Source organism: Aspergillus udagawae (genome assembly GCF_001078395.1).
Source record: "Aspergillus udagawae IFM 46973 DNA, scaffold_1, whole genome shotgun sequence".
NCBI lineage: Eukaryota > Fungi > Ascomycota > Eurotiomycetes > Eurotiales > Aspergillaceae > Aspergillus > Aspergillus udagawae.
This window is the reverse complement of record NW_025091264.1, coordinates 4,812,487-4,827,025: the sequence shown is the minus strand read 5'-3', so window position 1 is coordinate 4,827,025 and position 14,539 is coordinate 4,812,487. Positions and strand designations below refer to the sequence as shown.

The 14,539-nt window shown below is 49.7% G+C and overlaps 3 protein-coding genes across 3 annotated transcripts; 2 read left to right on the top strand and 1 right to left on the bottom strand.

The window, feature by feature from the left end:
• Positions 1-8,109: 8,109 nt before the first annotated feature.
• Positions 8,110-10,688, top strand: Aud_001584 (C2H2-type zinc finger protein; the record flags this gene model as incomplete). The annotated part of the gene is made up of 3 exons (XM_043287077.1): positions 8,110-8,245; positions 8,341-10,483; positions 10,547-10,688. The coding sequence occupies 3 exons, from the start codon at positions 8,110-8,112 to the stop codon at positions 10,686-10,688; spliced, it is 2,421 nt and encodes an 806-aa protein (XP_043143012.1).
• Positions 10,689-11,811: 1,123 nt separating this feature from the next.
• Positions 11,812-13,128, bottom strand: Aud_001583 (FluC/FEX family fluoride channel; the record flags this gene model as incomplete). Its single annotated transcript, XM_043287076.1, has 1 exon — positions 11,812-13,128. The coding sequence occupies one exon, from the start codon at positions 13,126-13,128 to the stop codon at positions 11,812-11,814; it is 1,317 nt and encodes a 438-aa protein (XP_043143011.1).
• Positions 13,129-13,549: 421 nt separating this feature from the next.
• On the top strand, positions 13,550-14,347 carry Aud_001582 (uracil phosphoribosyltransferase; the record flags this gene model as incomplete). The annotated part of the gene is made up of 3 exons (XM_043287075.1): positions 13,550-13,723; positions 13,779-13,878; positions 13,941-14,347. The coding sequence occupies 3 exons, from the start codon at positions 13,550-13,552 to the stop codon at positions 14,345-14,347; spliced, it is 681 nt and encodes a 226-aa protein (XP_043143010.1).
• Between the last annotated feature and the right edge of the window lie 192 nt (positions 14,348-14,539).

The following is a 14,539-nucleotide window of genomic DNA, read 5'->3' as shown; positions in this document are numbered from 1 at the left end:
TAACCAAATATTCACTCGGCCGGACTTTAGCAGAATGCTGATGAACTGTGAGCCAGGCAAGACGAGATCCATGACGGAACTGCTGAGGTAGAGATTGAGAACCCTCAAGCTTGAGGAGCTTTTTCTGCTGCATCAACGACATACTGGAAGACAATTTATTTACACTGACGACTGTCTTCGCCGAAGAGGATGCATACAGCAATATCAATGCCTTTATGGCGGACAACTTTCGTCCATATCAATTTTTGTGCCAACCCCTACGATGCATATCAATCAGCTGGCAAGACATCTGCTCTCAGTATTCAAATTCGCAGCAACGCTCACACTTCAATTCTTCTTAAGATTGACTACTTCCATACTCCCTCCATTTTAGTGTGTTGAATGACAGCGTCATGACCCCCAAGGTAACTGTAAAGCGTAACACAAGAGGGTGAAAATTAGCATGTGGAGTGGGTGAATTACACCAAGTTGTCTATTCTAGAATAGTGTGGAGTAGACGTCGTTTCATATGGCCATCCTTTTCTACATTGACTCCTCAATGCAATGATTCGACAAAGTATTGTCACTTGATTATGTTGTTGGAGGTTTTCCCAACACAAGATATCAGCCAGAGCACGATCAATATTCTGACTTAGTAGACCGATAGGCTGCAAAATAAAGTCTGCTAACTATGGTACATCGATCTATTGCTCCAGAAACTTGAACTAGCATGGAAGTAGGCTTTTATCCTGCTTTTCGATCCCATCGCGAGGAAGAACAGATCGATCCTTTGGACTGTCTACCCGTGTCACAAAGGGCAGAAATCAGATCGAAACAAGAACAAGGAAAGCAAGGCAAATCAAAATGGAAGCATCCCGCTCCCCTGCTTCATCTTGCAATCGGACCAATCCCCCGGGTTCCGTTTGTGGCTCTCAAAGTTTGTGCTTTGCACAAGCCGCCCACTCATTCGTTCTCGATGTACACAGTAGACAGTCGAATATGTTGATGCGGATTCCCTCAGTTTCATGGGATAGTCTGGATTGGATGGATACTCCGTACTGCCGTTCGTAATAAAAAGTCAAACAGCCACCACTTACGGCTCCAGAAACCCAGAACTCTGGACCCCAAAAAAAGCAATATGTAGTCTAAAGAACTAGACTAGCAGCTGATCCAGGCAATCCTTTATCGACTTCTGCCCCTCCCCCTTTTTCCCACTCGTCCAACCAGCTGGGACAGCGGGAGGGCGGATGCTGTTCCGGTAAGCCGCGCTGGATGTCGCAGAGTCAGACCTGAGACCTGGCTTCTTCGGTTTTCCAGAAGGCTTCTTCGAATCCAATCGGATATGTTGCAGTGGGGGTGGTAGAGGGTTTTCTATCCTTCCATGGGTTTCATCGACTTGGTTGTTTGATTAAGAGGATCCGGCTGGTTGGTACTGGAGTTCTACAGAGTCTGGGATGAAGTGCTACCAGGCCTACCGTAGACCCTAGTGACCGTATTCTGTAGCCGTATTTCTGTCCTCGGGTTTTCTTTGGTTTCCAGAAGAATTCATTCTGTGCCGTCCCGTCTGGGCGCACGCAAGTGATGTGAGTTGTGAAATTCATCATCGGTCAGATCTTGACCCAAGCATGGACAAAATAGGCAGGTGAGAACCTTACATCGGTGTCAGATGTTAGTTGACTTCGGCATCTGCAATGATCAATTATTTATGCGGTTGAGCGACTGAACCAAAATCCTCTCACTGACATACTCAGGGACAGAAGAGGCGGTCACTACTCATCATGATCCCAACAAATGCATGCGTAGCCGATTGTGGCATTCTGCGTCTAGGTGCAGGCGCAGGTACAGTTCATATGTGACACCGCCTGTTGAAGTTCCTGTGTAGTGCATACCTACATTAGCGGTCATGGAAGGTAGTCAGGCCATTAGATATTTATCAGTGTGTATGTTTACAGGGGATGAATATTGCAATCCAGTTTGGGGGCATCTGTGAACATATACTTGCAAGAGTAGTTTCTGGGTATCTACTAGTACTCTACCTCTGCAATGAAGAGGATGACCTACAACTGCTTTAAGCTCAAGTAGTAGCGAATCTCTCTTCTATTCGAATCTTACAATGCGACATCAAAAGACTGTAGAAGTCTGATCGAGTCAACATGTTGTCTGGATATCATTTACCGCATCCAGCTGATAGTTGCGGTTCAGACACCCGCTACGGAAGAGTACCATGGAACAAACGTCCCCGTACAGTAGAAATCAACCACACCCAGGCGAGCTGAATCGACTAGACGTGACTCTATAGTTCATCGATGCTTTGAGTTGGGACAAATTATAATAACAACAATTAAATTAAGTCGGTCTCGCCTTGAAGGCCATTAGGAGTCTAGGACAACCTGCTCAAAAAATGAGCCTAGCAGCCCCATAAAAATGAAATGATAAGCGAGTTATATTACACAGCGCAACCATGTTGAGCATCAGATCGAGTTTATTCGCTAATCATCAAGAACTGGGAGACTTGAGCCCTCGTTTAGCGAGAACACACAATGGAGGTCGATCCACCTCTAGCAAGGGAGAATTTCGAGAAAGAAGCAAAGACACGAAGTGCGAAGAACGGTCTAGAACATGAGATTATCATGGCTATCTTTGTGTACTGTCTAAGGAAGTGCAATTGGAAAGTCTATCTATCAGTTGACCTAGTCGAACTCAGGTAGCGATAAAACTGGGCGGTGGAGATTTTGTAGCCATCTAACGACCCAAACTGTAGAAGCAATAGAAACGAATAGCCATAGGACAGTTGTTCATCACCAGCTCTGTCCCAATTAGGCTTCACCGACTCCCAAGTAATGGATAATTTGGGTAATTTGGGAAATTTCCCGACAGAAGTCAAAGTAGCGGTACACTGGACAGTAGAACAAGGACAGCAACGCATTACGCAGGGTCGGGACATATCTAGTCGCCAAGACGACTTACGACGCTACCGATGGCCACTAGCTTGGGAACCGGCCCCGGGGAAGCTGTTCCTCGCTTCCTGCAACGGTACCTAGTGGAGAAGAATATGATCATAAGTACTCCGTAGTCAGCAGACACGGATCACAGCGTAGTAGGTTATCGATTGATGCAGTGGATAGATCAACTACCGCTACCATCATTATTGATGATGGAGGGGCATACTATTTAGTAATTCTATAGATTGGAAGTTCGAAGCAGCCCTTTCAAAGATTTATCCAATTTGTCATATGTGGCGGACAAAAAGTGTTTATTGTTTACACAGAACCTACTGGGACTGCTGGTGTCTCAGTTGTGAGTCGTTTGGACCGATAGCCCATTGGCTACGGAGTATCCGTCTTCGGAGACAGGCTGCAGATGTTTTGTCCCCGTTGTTGAACTCTGTTCCCAAAGCGCAAGTGCTCCGTCAAATTGAGACTGAGACGGTTTCACCGGACTCGAGTCAATGGAGCCTTTGAAAGCCTACCACGAAGTCGTCTGTTAGGAGTCTTAGGACAGTAGACTAACACTCAAAATAAGTGTTCGCTCGACCTGCGGGCTGCGCTGGACCTGTTGAAGTCATCGCCTGTCTCCTGAAGAGCGGACTCACCACTGATAGGACGTTGATATGGATCGGACCGCTGCATGGCGGTGCACAGTGGATCGGAAAGATCCCAGCCAACTAGGGAGTACGGAGTACAACTGCGAGCTTTGAATTAAAGAGTAAAGTCCAATTACTCCTGCCAGGCCGCCTCTCTAAGTTGTCTTACTGAAAAGCGTAAGCTCTGCGGCTCACCGCTCTCTTGGGACTCGTCTGGCCAGGCAAGACGAGGGCGGTGTGAACGAAGTACATTGTGTCCCGCAGATTGAATATCGTGAAGGGGATGATGACGCGCAGAACGACAGTATGAAGTCCTAGAGATGGAAGAATGCTGCATAATTGCATAATAGGAATCTCAGATAGATAGTCTCGCTGATAATAATCCGTTCATCTTTCATAAACTAATAAATCCCATGTCTATGGTTGATATTGCCCAAGAATCGAAAGACGCGCATTGAGATCTGAGATATGGAGTACGTGCTCGCGTATTTTCCCAGTAGGGTAAGAGATTATCGAAGCGGGTCATGTGAGTTACCCTAGTAACTCCAGACTTTGACGCAAGTATGTACCTCTCTACTCCGTATTTATGATTTGGATAGAGGCCCCACCAAGAATCTTCGGGAATTTACGGGAATACCTTCCACCTCTGAGGGTTGTCTCTGGCCTGCTTGTGACATGTGTGTAGTAGCAGTAATAACCATATGGTGTTATTGACATCAGAAGTCACATGATTATCATACCGGTAGCGAGACCCAAACAGCTCCAGCTGTCCATCCTTGTATCCATGGTTCCAACCTGAGAACCCGGCGGATGTTAAAGATCATGCGGGGTATAGCCATAGCCCTCTAGGAGGGGTAGACAGAGGGGCAAACTGAACTTAATGAAGATATATGACTACACATCAAACATGGAAACAAAATAATAGGCAGCTTCAGCTTCGTAATGTTTTTACACATACGATACGTCGTATGTATTGCTAGGACGCCTCATTTTTGGATGTGGGGCCGGAATGAGAGCGCGTCTCCGAGTTGAGGCTGGTAAGTGCAGGCAGCCACAGTTTTCGAAGATCCATGCCGCCCCCATGCCACTTATGCAGAGGGAAAGGATGATACGAACCGGGTACAAAATGAGGGAGTTGCTGCATCCTGGGTTTGGGCGCAGCAAAGCACCAGAATTAAACAATAATAGTTTATGTAGTGATGATGCAGACTTGCATCCTAATGGGGCTTTAACTATTTAAGTCTCCATCATAAAGAGAAAGGCCCTGTTTTTTGAACCTGTAAGGTATGTTTGCATGTCTGCCATGGTTCTCACCAGCCTGACAACTGCAAGTTTCAAAAACAGAAAATTGGGTGGTTTGTTCTATATTCGTCCGGTTTGATGCTGCAATTTGCTTCGCTGTTTATCTAAGTTTGGGGCAGGTGACCACTGAACAGCTCCTGAATGAGTCGCCATGGAGCGGCAACCCATTTGTACAACACACCACTTGTCAGACCTTGTGGAGGTCGGGAGGCCAGAGGATATCCCTGTGTGAGCTGCATCTACCCTCAAGATATGATCTTTCAGCCACAGAGTCCCATTGAGTGAAGCCAGATCTATGTGTCAACTTCTAGGAGAATACTTATCAACGACGGGTTGATGCCACGGCTTACTGTCATTGGCGACTTCAACCAAAATACTCGGCTCTCTATATCCTTTGAAATGATATGACAGCTATGCGCATGGCAGGATAATAGTACATACCACAGTCTTCCTGATACTATGATATCTGTTCCTGAGAATCATGAACGAGTACTGTGATCGATGTCCAGCCTTCGTCATAGTGACAGATCACGGGCCTCGAACAACAGTAGGCTCGATCAAACGACGATCAACAAGCTAGAATCATTTAATTATTGAACACTATCTTAGCATTAAGCCACTAGTGCAATTACGTTGGTAATGAAGACGCAGTCAGTGAACAAGTAGAAAGACACTTAAATTCTTGTTATTCGGTGATGTCCAAGTACAAATGTCTGAATGTCTTGATCACTTGAGGCCAGTTACACATCGTAACCATGGTTGCAAAGGAGGGGTTGAGCAAGTCAGACTACACATACATCTTTGCCCCAAGACCTATCTTGATAGAGGGGAAGATGAGGACAGGAGGGGACCGAGGGGTAATCATTTGATAAGTGGGTGGCGGGTTCTTGGAGGGGTGTCTTTGTTTCCCCCTTTCAATCCGCGATTGCAAATAATGAAGTGATAGTCTAGAAAATAATAATGGCAATAATAAATAATAATATAGAAATAATTAAATATGAGCGCGCAGCGACAACCAGTAACATCATTAGAACTCTAGCTTGCCTAGAAGGAATTTTGGTGGAAATGAAAGGAACAGACTATGAATACTACTTGACTAGGGAGATGTGAGACCAGTTGCTCCATGCTTTGCTTTGTGTGTGGCATTTTGATGGTCTCCGAGGAATCCTTGCTAGTCTTGGAGGGGCCAAGGGGGGCTTGACGAGGGGCCTTCGGCTTCCGGCTTTGTTTTTCTGGAGGGGCTAAGGTGCGTGTGATTACTGCCTAGAATGCCTAGGTACCTACGAAGGTCAGAGTTGTCTCACTTACTCCGTATTTACAACACTGATCATGGATGCAGTATGTCCCAATCAACTCCATAAGTGTTATGAAATATGAAGCAGTAGAAGAAGGCAGATTGCCTTACCAGTCCCCATGACCACGGTCAAAGGGATCTGTTTATCAAGAGAGGGATGATGATAGGGATAAGTTCCCCGTGGATAGAGAGGTACACAAACTATACAAATTGGAGGAGTATGGTTCTATGAAGCGACTTGTACCCCACCTGTACCCCGTCATACCAACAAGACAGCCCACATTGCGGTCAGACTCTCGATGAAGGGGATCGATCATTCTTCTCCATGTACCAAAATGAAGCAGCTAGATCGATTTAATCCACAGTGCAGCTACAGATCAATATTTAGTAGATAGATAGATCTTGCAGTTGCAGAAACAAGTCAAGGTAACCTCAGGAAAGGGGCTCGGCAGGGATGATATATCCACCTATTGTCAGATATGCACCATTATCTACGTTATGCCAATCGGATCCTTGGAAGAGGAGAAGAATTGTTATTAGATAAGGAGAATGCTACTGGTCATACTTGCAACTCCACCGATTTGCAAACAGTCAATACCCAGTTCATGTTGATGCAGCTGCCCAACACTCTGTGTTGTTCGACTTTTGAGCTAGGCAATTTCTACTACATTCAGAGAGGTACAGGAAAGATCAAGAACGTAGTTTTGTGGTTGCAAAAGCGCCAAGATATGGAAGACGGGGAGGATGATGATGATGATGATGATGTCTAATGATATGTGCGACAGTGGATACGGAAAGCTGGTGATAGCGTGGTTGTCTTCTCTGTAGGCCAAGTCAAGCGAAAAGACCCCAGTTGAACCGGGCTGACGGGATGGCACTGTAGAGCGTGATGGCTAGTGTGGCTCACTCGGCTTTGGCCCTTTTGGGACAGATGGTCCACGGAAGTGTCTTTTGAGAGAGCTTCCCTGTCTGTAACATAGCGCGTCAGGGATGTATTGTTGTATGTTTTTGTTTGTATTATCAGAGTACCTAGGTACGCATTACCGCAGTACTTGGCTCAGAGGACATGGATGGACGCGTTAAGTCTAACTTGAAGCGTATAGTCTGTCATGTCATTAGTCAGGATACCATTTTCTAAAATATCTGATTGGTCTACGCGGATTCTGGCAGTGGCAAAAGAACTCCTAGTGCGTGGTTGTCCTGGCACTACTCCATACTGAGTCCGCTCCGTGAATCCCGTTTGGAGCCCCTGCTTTGCTGCTTAGACTGGGCTACTGTAAGACCCGCCTCACTGTTGCGATCCAGCGATCGTCCGAATCTCCCATCAGCTTCTTCTGCACACGACCTGGCAGCCCGTTTCCCACTCTCTTGCTTGGCCCCCTCTATGGAGTACCTCTTCCCCCTCCTACCAGTCTACCACCACACCCCTCGCTCCCTTTCAGAAACCCAGACCCTCCTCCCAGAAACTTTCCCACTCTTCTTCTTCTACCTCTTCTCGTAACTTGCTTATTTCCTTCTCCCTCTTTTTTTCCTCCTCATCCATTCAACATTCCCCCCCTCCTCCCTCTCTTCTTTTCCCTCTTACCTCCCCCCCCTCCTCTCTTCCTCCCTTTTCAAATCATTCAACATATTTTCTAACACGGTTGTGTGAATCAACCGTTTCTCTTTTTTTCATAATTCGTCTCTTATTATTGTCGGATCTCACTGCGTCTTACGTTTCCCCCTCTTGATCCGCCTGTGGCTGGAACCCCTTCCGAAATCAACTTTCGCACAACCATTTACCCCCCCGCCCAAGGAATGATCAGACATCAAATCGATTTCTTGTCGTCAACCCGCCTACAGAACCGGTGCGAACTCACAAAAGGCACGATACCGCAATCTTCCTCGCCGCTCCTACTTTGCTGAGAAAGAACTCGTGGTCCTGCTTCTTGGCTGCCCCGTCTCTTCCGACATGGCTCCAGCAGCATCCAACCAGGCCGGCAACACGCCGGCCAAGAAGACTACCGTCCCAGAGAAGAAATACAAATGCCAATTCTGCAATCGTGCATTCAGCAGAAGTGAACATCGTAGTAGACATGAACGCTCACGTAAGTCATTTCCCTCCCGTTGACCTTGATGCGGGGAGGACCAAATCCGCAACCAAACTTTATATTGAGCCTCGACTGATTTCTCCGTCGCTCAGATACCAAAGAGAGACCCTTCAAGTGTTTGAAATGCCGGAGTACTTTCGTTCGTCGAGATCTCCTCCTCCGCCATGATCGTACTGTTCACGCCAAAGATGGTGGAATACCTCTTGTTGCTGAGGGACGTCGTCGTGGAGGCGCAGGTGTTCAGAAGTCCTCCCCTGCACCTGCTCCATCCAAGCCATCGATCACAATTGATCCTACCACATTAGAACAGCTTGAGGCAAGCAGTGACGGTATGGTCGACCTTGAAGCCGCAGCCATGTTGATGACAGATTTCCAACATAAGGCCGCAGCCGCCGCTACTGGTCAGGTCCACGATCGCGCTGAATCTGACCGCTCTTTTTCGCCCAGTCGGGGTTCGTTGCTGGAGCCTTCCGCCGCGTATTTGTCTGGCAACGCGACTCTTCCTCAGATGCCCTGGGATACGTTGGTTTCTCCTGCCGACATGAAGCAGCACATTATGGGCCATACTTTCGGCGGCCAAGGCAATGGATCGGACTTGCGTCAGCTGCCAAACGTACTGGATCGGGGCGACACTCTTGCGCCCTCGCTCCACTCGCTCGTCAGCTCGCTCCCGATGTCGGGAAATTCCACGCCTAACGCGCTCTCACCATTCCCCTCAATGACAGGTCCTGTCAGTCCCGTAAACTACCGGAGGTCCCCTGGACCTAGCCAGGCTCTGACACTGCCCAAGGCCCCCCAGATCGCGAATGACATGGAGCGGAATATGGTTGTGGAGCGCATCAGAAATGCCGACTCCTTGGGTGCGCTTCCCGAGACGTTCCAGCTTCCCTCGACCGCTGCTCTGAACAGGTACCTGACAACGTACTTCAACCTGTACCATCATCATCTGCCGTTCTTGCATCAGGAGTCGTTCAAGCCCACCATGGCTTCCCCTCCGTTGTTGTTGGCCGTTCTTTCCATCGGTGCTCTGTACACGTTCGAGCGCGAACATGCATTCATGCTCCACGTCGGATCCAAGATGCTCGTGAACCAATTCTTGCAGCACAAGGAGAACTTCGACTCGAGAAAATGTCCGTTGTGGTCCATGCAAAGCACTCTGTTGAACATGATCTTTGAGAGCTGGAGTGGTGATCCCAAAGGTCTCGAATGGACCTGCTCGATCAAGAGCTTGCTCGCCAACATGGTTGCTGGAAACCGTTATCAATTGAAGGTCAGAACGGAAGCTCGCGAGGGCCGTCAACCAACCAGAGAGGAATGGATCGAGGATGAGTCCTGCCGTCGCACTTACTACGCCGTCTACATCTTCTTCGGCATGCTCACTCTGACATTCAACCACACCCCAGCAATGAGCTTCGACGAATTCGACAATCTTGAGCTGCCGTCCTCTGAGTCGATGTGGAACCTGGACGTCAACGACGACGAGGCCTGGCGTCGTAGCTTGTCTTCTGCGAACACACTTACCGTCCGGGAAGCCCACGACTGTCTTTTCCAGGGCGAACAGACGCGTTACAGCGCCTTTGCCACTCGGGTTCTGATCAACGCCCTTTTCTTACAGGTGTGGAACCACAAGAGGACCTTTGAGGCTCTTCAGGACGTGGTCACTGAGTACAAACTCCGTCTCGCTCTGGAGACATGGGAGAGTTCTCTGGAAGTTTGCGAACCAGAGACGATTGTCGTGCCTTTGAGCACGCCTCAGAACGGACATCCATTGATCTTCAACTCAATGGCCGTCTATCGTAACACGCGTGCTCGGTTAGAGGTTGACCTCAAGTCAATCCAGGAAGCCCTGCGCTACCATTCTTCCTACGAGGTTGCTGCTGCGATGACAGTGGCGCGTGAGAAGGTGAAGCGGTCTGGGGAGATGAACAAAGTGATCCAATCATGTTTCGAGTGCATCGAGATTGCAGCAGTCCAAGGCATCAATTGGGTTGCCAAGACGTCGGCAACAAATTGGAGTGTCGAGCATCCGCTCTGCGGCTTGGACCTGATGGTCATACTCAGTCTCTGGCTCTATCGCCTGGAACATGACGAAGAGCCCGCGACCGAGGCTGAGCTGGCCATCTACAACAAGGTCCGGAATCTGTTTGATGACGACGCCGTTGACGCTTTTGGTAAACTCAGCTCCACCGTGGCCCGTGTATGGGGTAACATCCTGGACGGCGTGGTAGTCTGGGGGTGAGTTGGTTCTGTATTCCAAGGGTGTAGGGAGTTGATTGCTAACGTCATTATCTGTTTTAGAATCACCAAGCTCATGGGCGAATCGTTCAAACTTCATGCTCAAGCCTTGATCGGCTATGAGGACTCGTTGCGCGTTGCCAAGGATCAACCGATTCACCCAATGCCCACCAAGACACTTGCTAGTGTCGGGACTGCCTACTAGTCTCGACAGTGGGCATTTGGACCCATTCAGCGTACCGACAATATATCTCACATATTGCGGTCCGCACTTCCTTTCTGCATTCTTCGTCTTTCATTGCATATACTCTCATTACTGGGCACTCATTCTACATCGACTTGGATACTGGCTTTATTTCGGAACTCGGGGTCGGGAACGAATTCGCAGCAGGTGGGCGGCAAACGTGTGTTCTTCAACGACGGAATACGATGATTCGAACTGCCGCATAATGCTCCTTGCTGGTGATTCCCGACTGATATACTACTCTGTTGTTTTTCTGTTTCTGTTTTCTGTCTTCTGTTTTTCTCTTACTCCTCTCCTCAGTTGAGGTGTCTTTCTCTTGCATTTATCATGGTTCATCCTGTTGGTTTTGGCAAGAGCTCACAGGAGTCCGGTGTGGTCATTTTTTGCTTTTGTTTTAATGGGTTGTTTGTCCCAGGCAACATCTCGACACCCGGCTGGTCCTGTGTGTTCTCCCTCTTAGCACTCGGTGGAGTTGTTGTTTTCGACATTTCGTTTCGAAGAACCCTTAATTCCTAGTGCGCATCAGCATGTTTGTGGTCAATTTGCCGATTTGATTTGTCCCTTGACCATATTGATACCTTGTTCGTTATATACTTCGCTGGCCTACTTTCTATTCTCACGTTTCTCTTCAAGTCGCTGCTTCGACCACTATTGATTATTATTACTTTCTATTCTTTGACCACCGTTTTTTGGATTTAAGTGCTTGTGCTGAGTTAGAATCGTTCTGAATCGTTATGTGTTTATGCCATCCCCGCAGTATTGTTGATGTCTTTTCGCGTCTCTCCTCTCTATGTTGAGTCGTTCTTCATTTCTGCGCTTGCATGTTTGCGTTTGTGCATTTTGGCTTTCTGCCTGCGTTAATGTTTATTCTTTTGTTGTCTTCCTTGACCTGGGACATGCTCTATCGTCGTAGTACCCTGTACTATAAGTAATTTCCGTGCAAAAAGAAATATATCGTTGAGCGGGGATACCTTTGAGCTATGTAGAAAGCGCTATTTGTCGTAAGATTGAGTAGATTTGTCTTGATTAGATATACAGGGAATATCCCCGTGAAATATATACAAAAGAGCCGCTGATGGTTTAACTATGTACAAACAGGGTCGATGAAACCCCGAGTCCAACCGAGCGAGCCCACGATCACCACGAAAAACCCCAGTGCAACGGCGACGCTTCCAACACCATACACATACGCCTGCCGCCGTCGACTGAGCCCATTCAGCTCCGCCACCCAGGTACTCACTGTCGTCGCGCAGCCACAAAAGCCATCCATGACACCCTGGAGCACCTGACAACTCGTGAGAATCGCATACGGCGCCGAGCGCGCATCCGCCCCGATCGCCGTCCCGACCCCATTCACCCGCTGCAGATCAAAGCACATGGCCAGCACGACCGTACCTAATATATTCACGGTGAAAGTCCCGAGCGGGAACGCCGGCACGCGCGGGTTAAGCCAGAGCGAAAGATAGTACCGCAGGAGACAGCCGAGCGGGGCGAAGACGATGGCGAAAACGGCGCGCCCGCGCCAGGTGTCCGGAGCGTTGGTGCTGCTGCGGTTGTGGCTGGCGACGCGATCCGGTGGCCAGATAGCTAGGAAGACGGCGCCGAGCCAGCAGCCCCAGCCGAGGAGGACGAAGAGCGGGTCGAGGACGCGGCGGGTGAGGCGAAAGGGGAAGGAAGGGGTGAAGCGGTCGAGGGCGAGGGCGAGGTGGGCGCCGCAGATGAGTGCTGAGAGGCTGAGGGCGACGGTGGTGAGGAGGACGGCGAGGAGGGCCATGAAGCTGTAACCGCCATTGCGGGGGGTGATTGATGAGACGGAGGGGTCGGGCAGGTCGTTTGTGAGGGCGAGGAAGACGTCGCGGACGAAGGAGGAGAAGGATGTGAAGCTGCCGCAGAAGCCCGTGGTGAGGCCGATGTAGAGCGGGATGGTCTTCTTGACAGATTTGTGGTTCGCTGCGCGTTGGCGCGCAGCGTCGCCGTCTTCGCTGCGGCTATGAGCGGGTGGTTGGCCCCATTCTTCGCGAAAGAGATTCTTGTCTTCGAGGAAGAAGCCCATCAGGAGGGAGCCGCCGACGTTGGGCCATAGGACGCCGGTTACGACGGGCGCGCCGGGATAGAAGGTGAGCGCTTGCAGGCCCAGCCGGGCCAGGGTGCCGAAGATGGAGAAGAAGACGAGGTATGAAAGTGTGAAGAGGTGAGTGGCATGTTTGGAGTGCGGTTGTATGCTGGGAGTGCGCTTTGCGGGTGCAGGTTCGATGGGAGCCGCGTGAGGTTTTTCGGTGGTGGGAGGCAGAGCGTAGCCGGTGGAGGACCAGGACTGACGCTGAGGAGGGTTCGAGGGCGTAGGAGGTGGAGCAGCACTTTCAGAGAGGCCAGCGGGCTGGTCTTGGGATGATTGCTGCATGAGGAGGATGCTTTTTCAAGCTCTGGCTGAGCAGGCGCAATGCCAAGAGAAACTGGAGAGACGGTGTGGAGGTGGTGCCAAAGAGAGGGTGGGTCTGTTGTTATCAGCGAAAGCACTCCATGGAGATGGCTGATAAGACCTAAAGATGTCATTGATCCATATCATTAGCATGTCAACAGAGATATACTCGATAAAGAAAAGAAGAGATAATGAGGCATGAAGGAAAGATGAAGAGAGGTGCATGAAGGGGGCTGAGCAGCTGTTTCTCCTGCGGCATGCTTAACTGCAGCTCATCCAAGTCACCTACAGCAACACAAGTCATCAGCCCCTCATTATCCCCTCTTCATCCCTTCCTCGAATCCCTCTCCTTTTTCTGCTTCACTTTTGCATCTTACTGTAACTATCATTCGAATCTAAGACGATGCTCCCCTCCAATATCCATGTTTCCTCCCATCCCTGCCTCCAGGCCAAACTCTCCCAGCTCCGGTCGCATTCCACCTCTAGTCGCGAGACTCGCAGTCTGGTGCATGAGATTGCAACCATTCTGGGTGTTGAAGCCTTTGCTGCCGGCTTGAAGGTTGCCAGTGGTGAAAAGGTTGTGTATCCCGCTGCAATGCCGCAGAATGATCTATTCTGATTCCCTACCACAGGATAAAACCCCGCTGGGCATTGAGTATGAAACGAAGACACTCGACCCAGCGAACGTGGGCTTGGTGCCTATTCTCCGATCAGGATTGGGCATGATTGAGGGTATCCCCATGTTTTCTCTTGTCCATGGACGTGCTTCGAACTGCTGCTGAACCATGCTCAAGCTATCAACAACCTCCTCCCCGCCACCGTCCCCATCTACCACCTCGGCCTCTTCCGCGACAAGTTTACCCTCCAACCAGTCGAATACTACAATAACCTCCCCTTCCTGCGCCCCGACTCCCCCACCAATTCCAGCGCCGCCACCCTCGCCATCCTGCTCGACCCCATCATCGCGACCGGCGCCACCGCCGAGGCGGCCATCCAGCTTCTCCGCGAATGGGGTGTGCAGCGGGTGATCATGCTCAGCGTGCTCGGTTCGAAACCGGGGCTTCGTCGTGCGGCCGAGTGCTGGCCCGAGGGCGTGGAGCTGTGGGTGGGCGCCGTCGACGAGCAGTGCGATGAGCGGGGGATGATTGTGCCCGGGGTGGGAGATATCGGAGATCGACTGTTCCTCGCTATGGGCAAATAGTAGGCGCTGTTGCAGGAGTCCCAGTAGCGGTATTGTCCGCATTGAAGCATGGTAGACAGACCGAATATCCCATTAAATTGACCATATACGTACTCCGTACCATCAACGCCCTTGTCATATAGAACCAACCCCAAAACGTACCACCGTTCTCCACCCATTATCAATAATCACACCGTTGTAACTCCATCACAA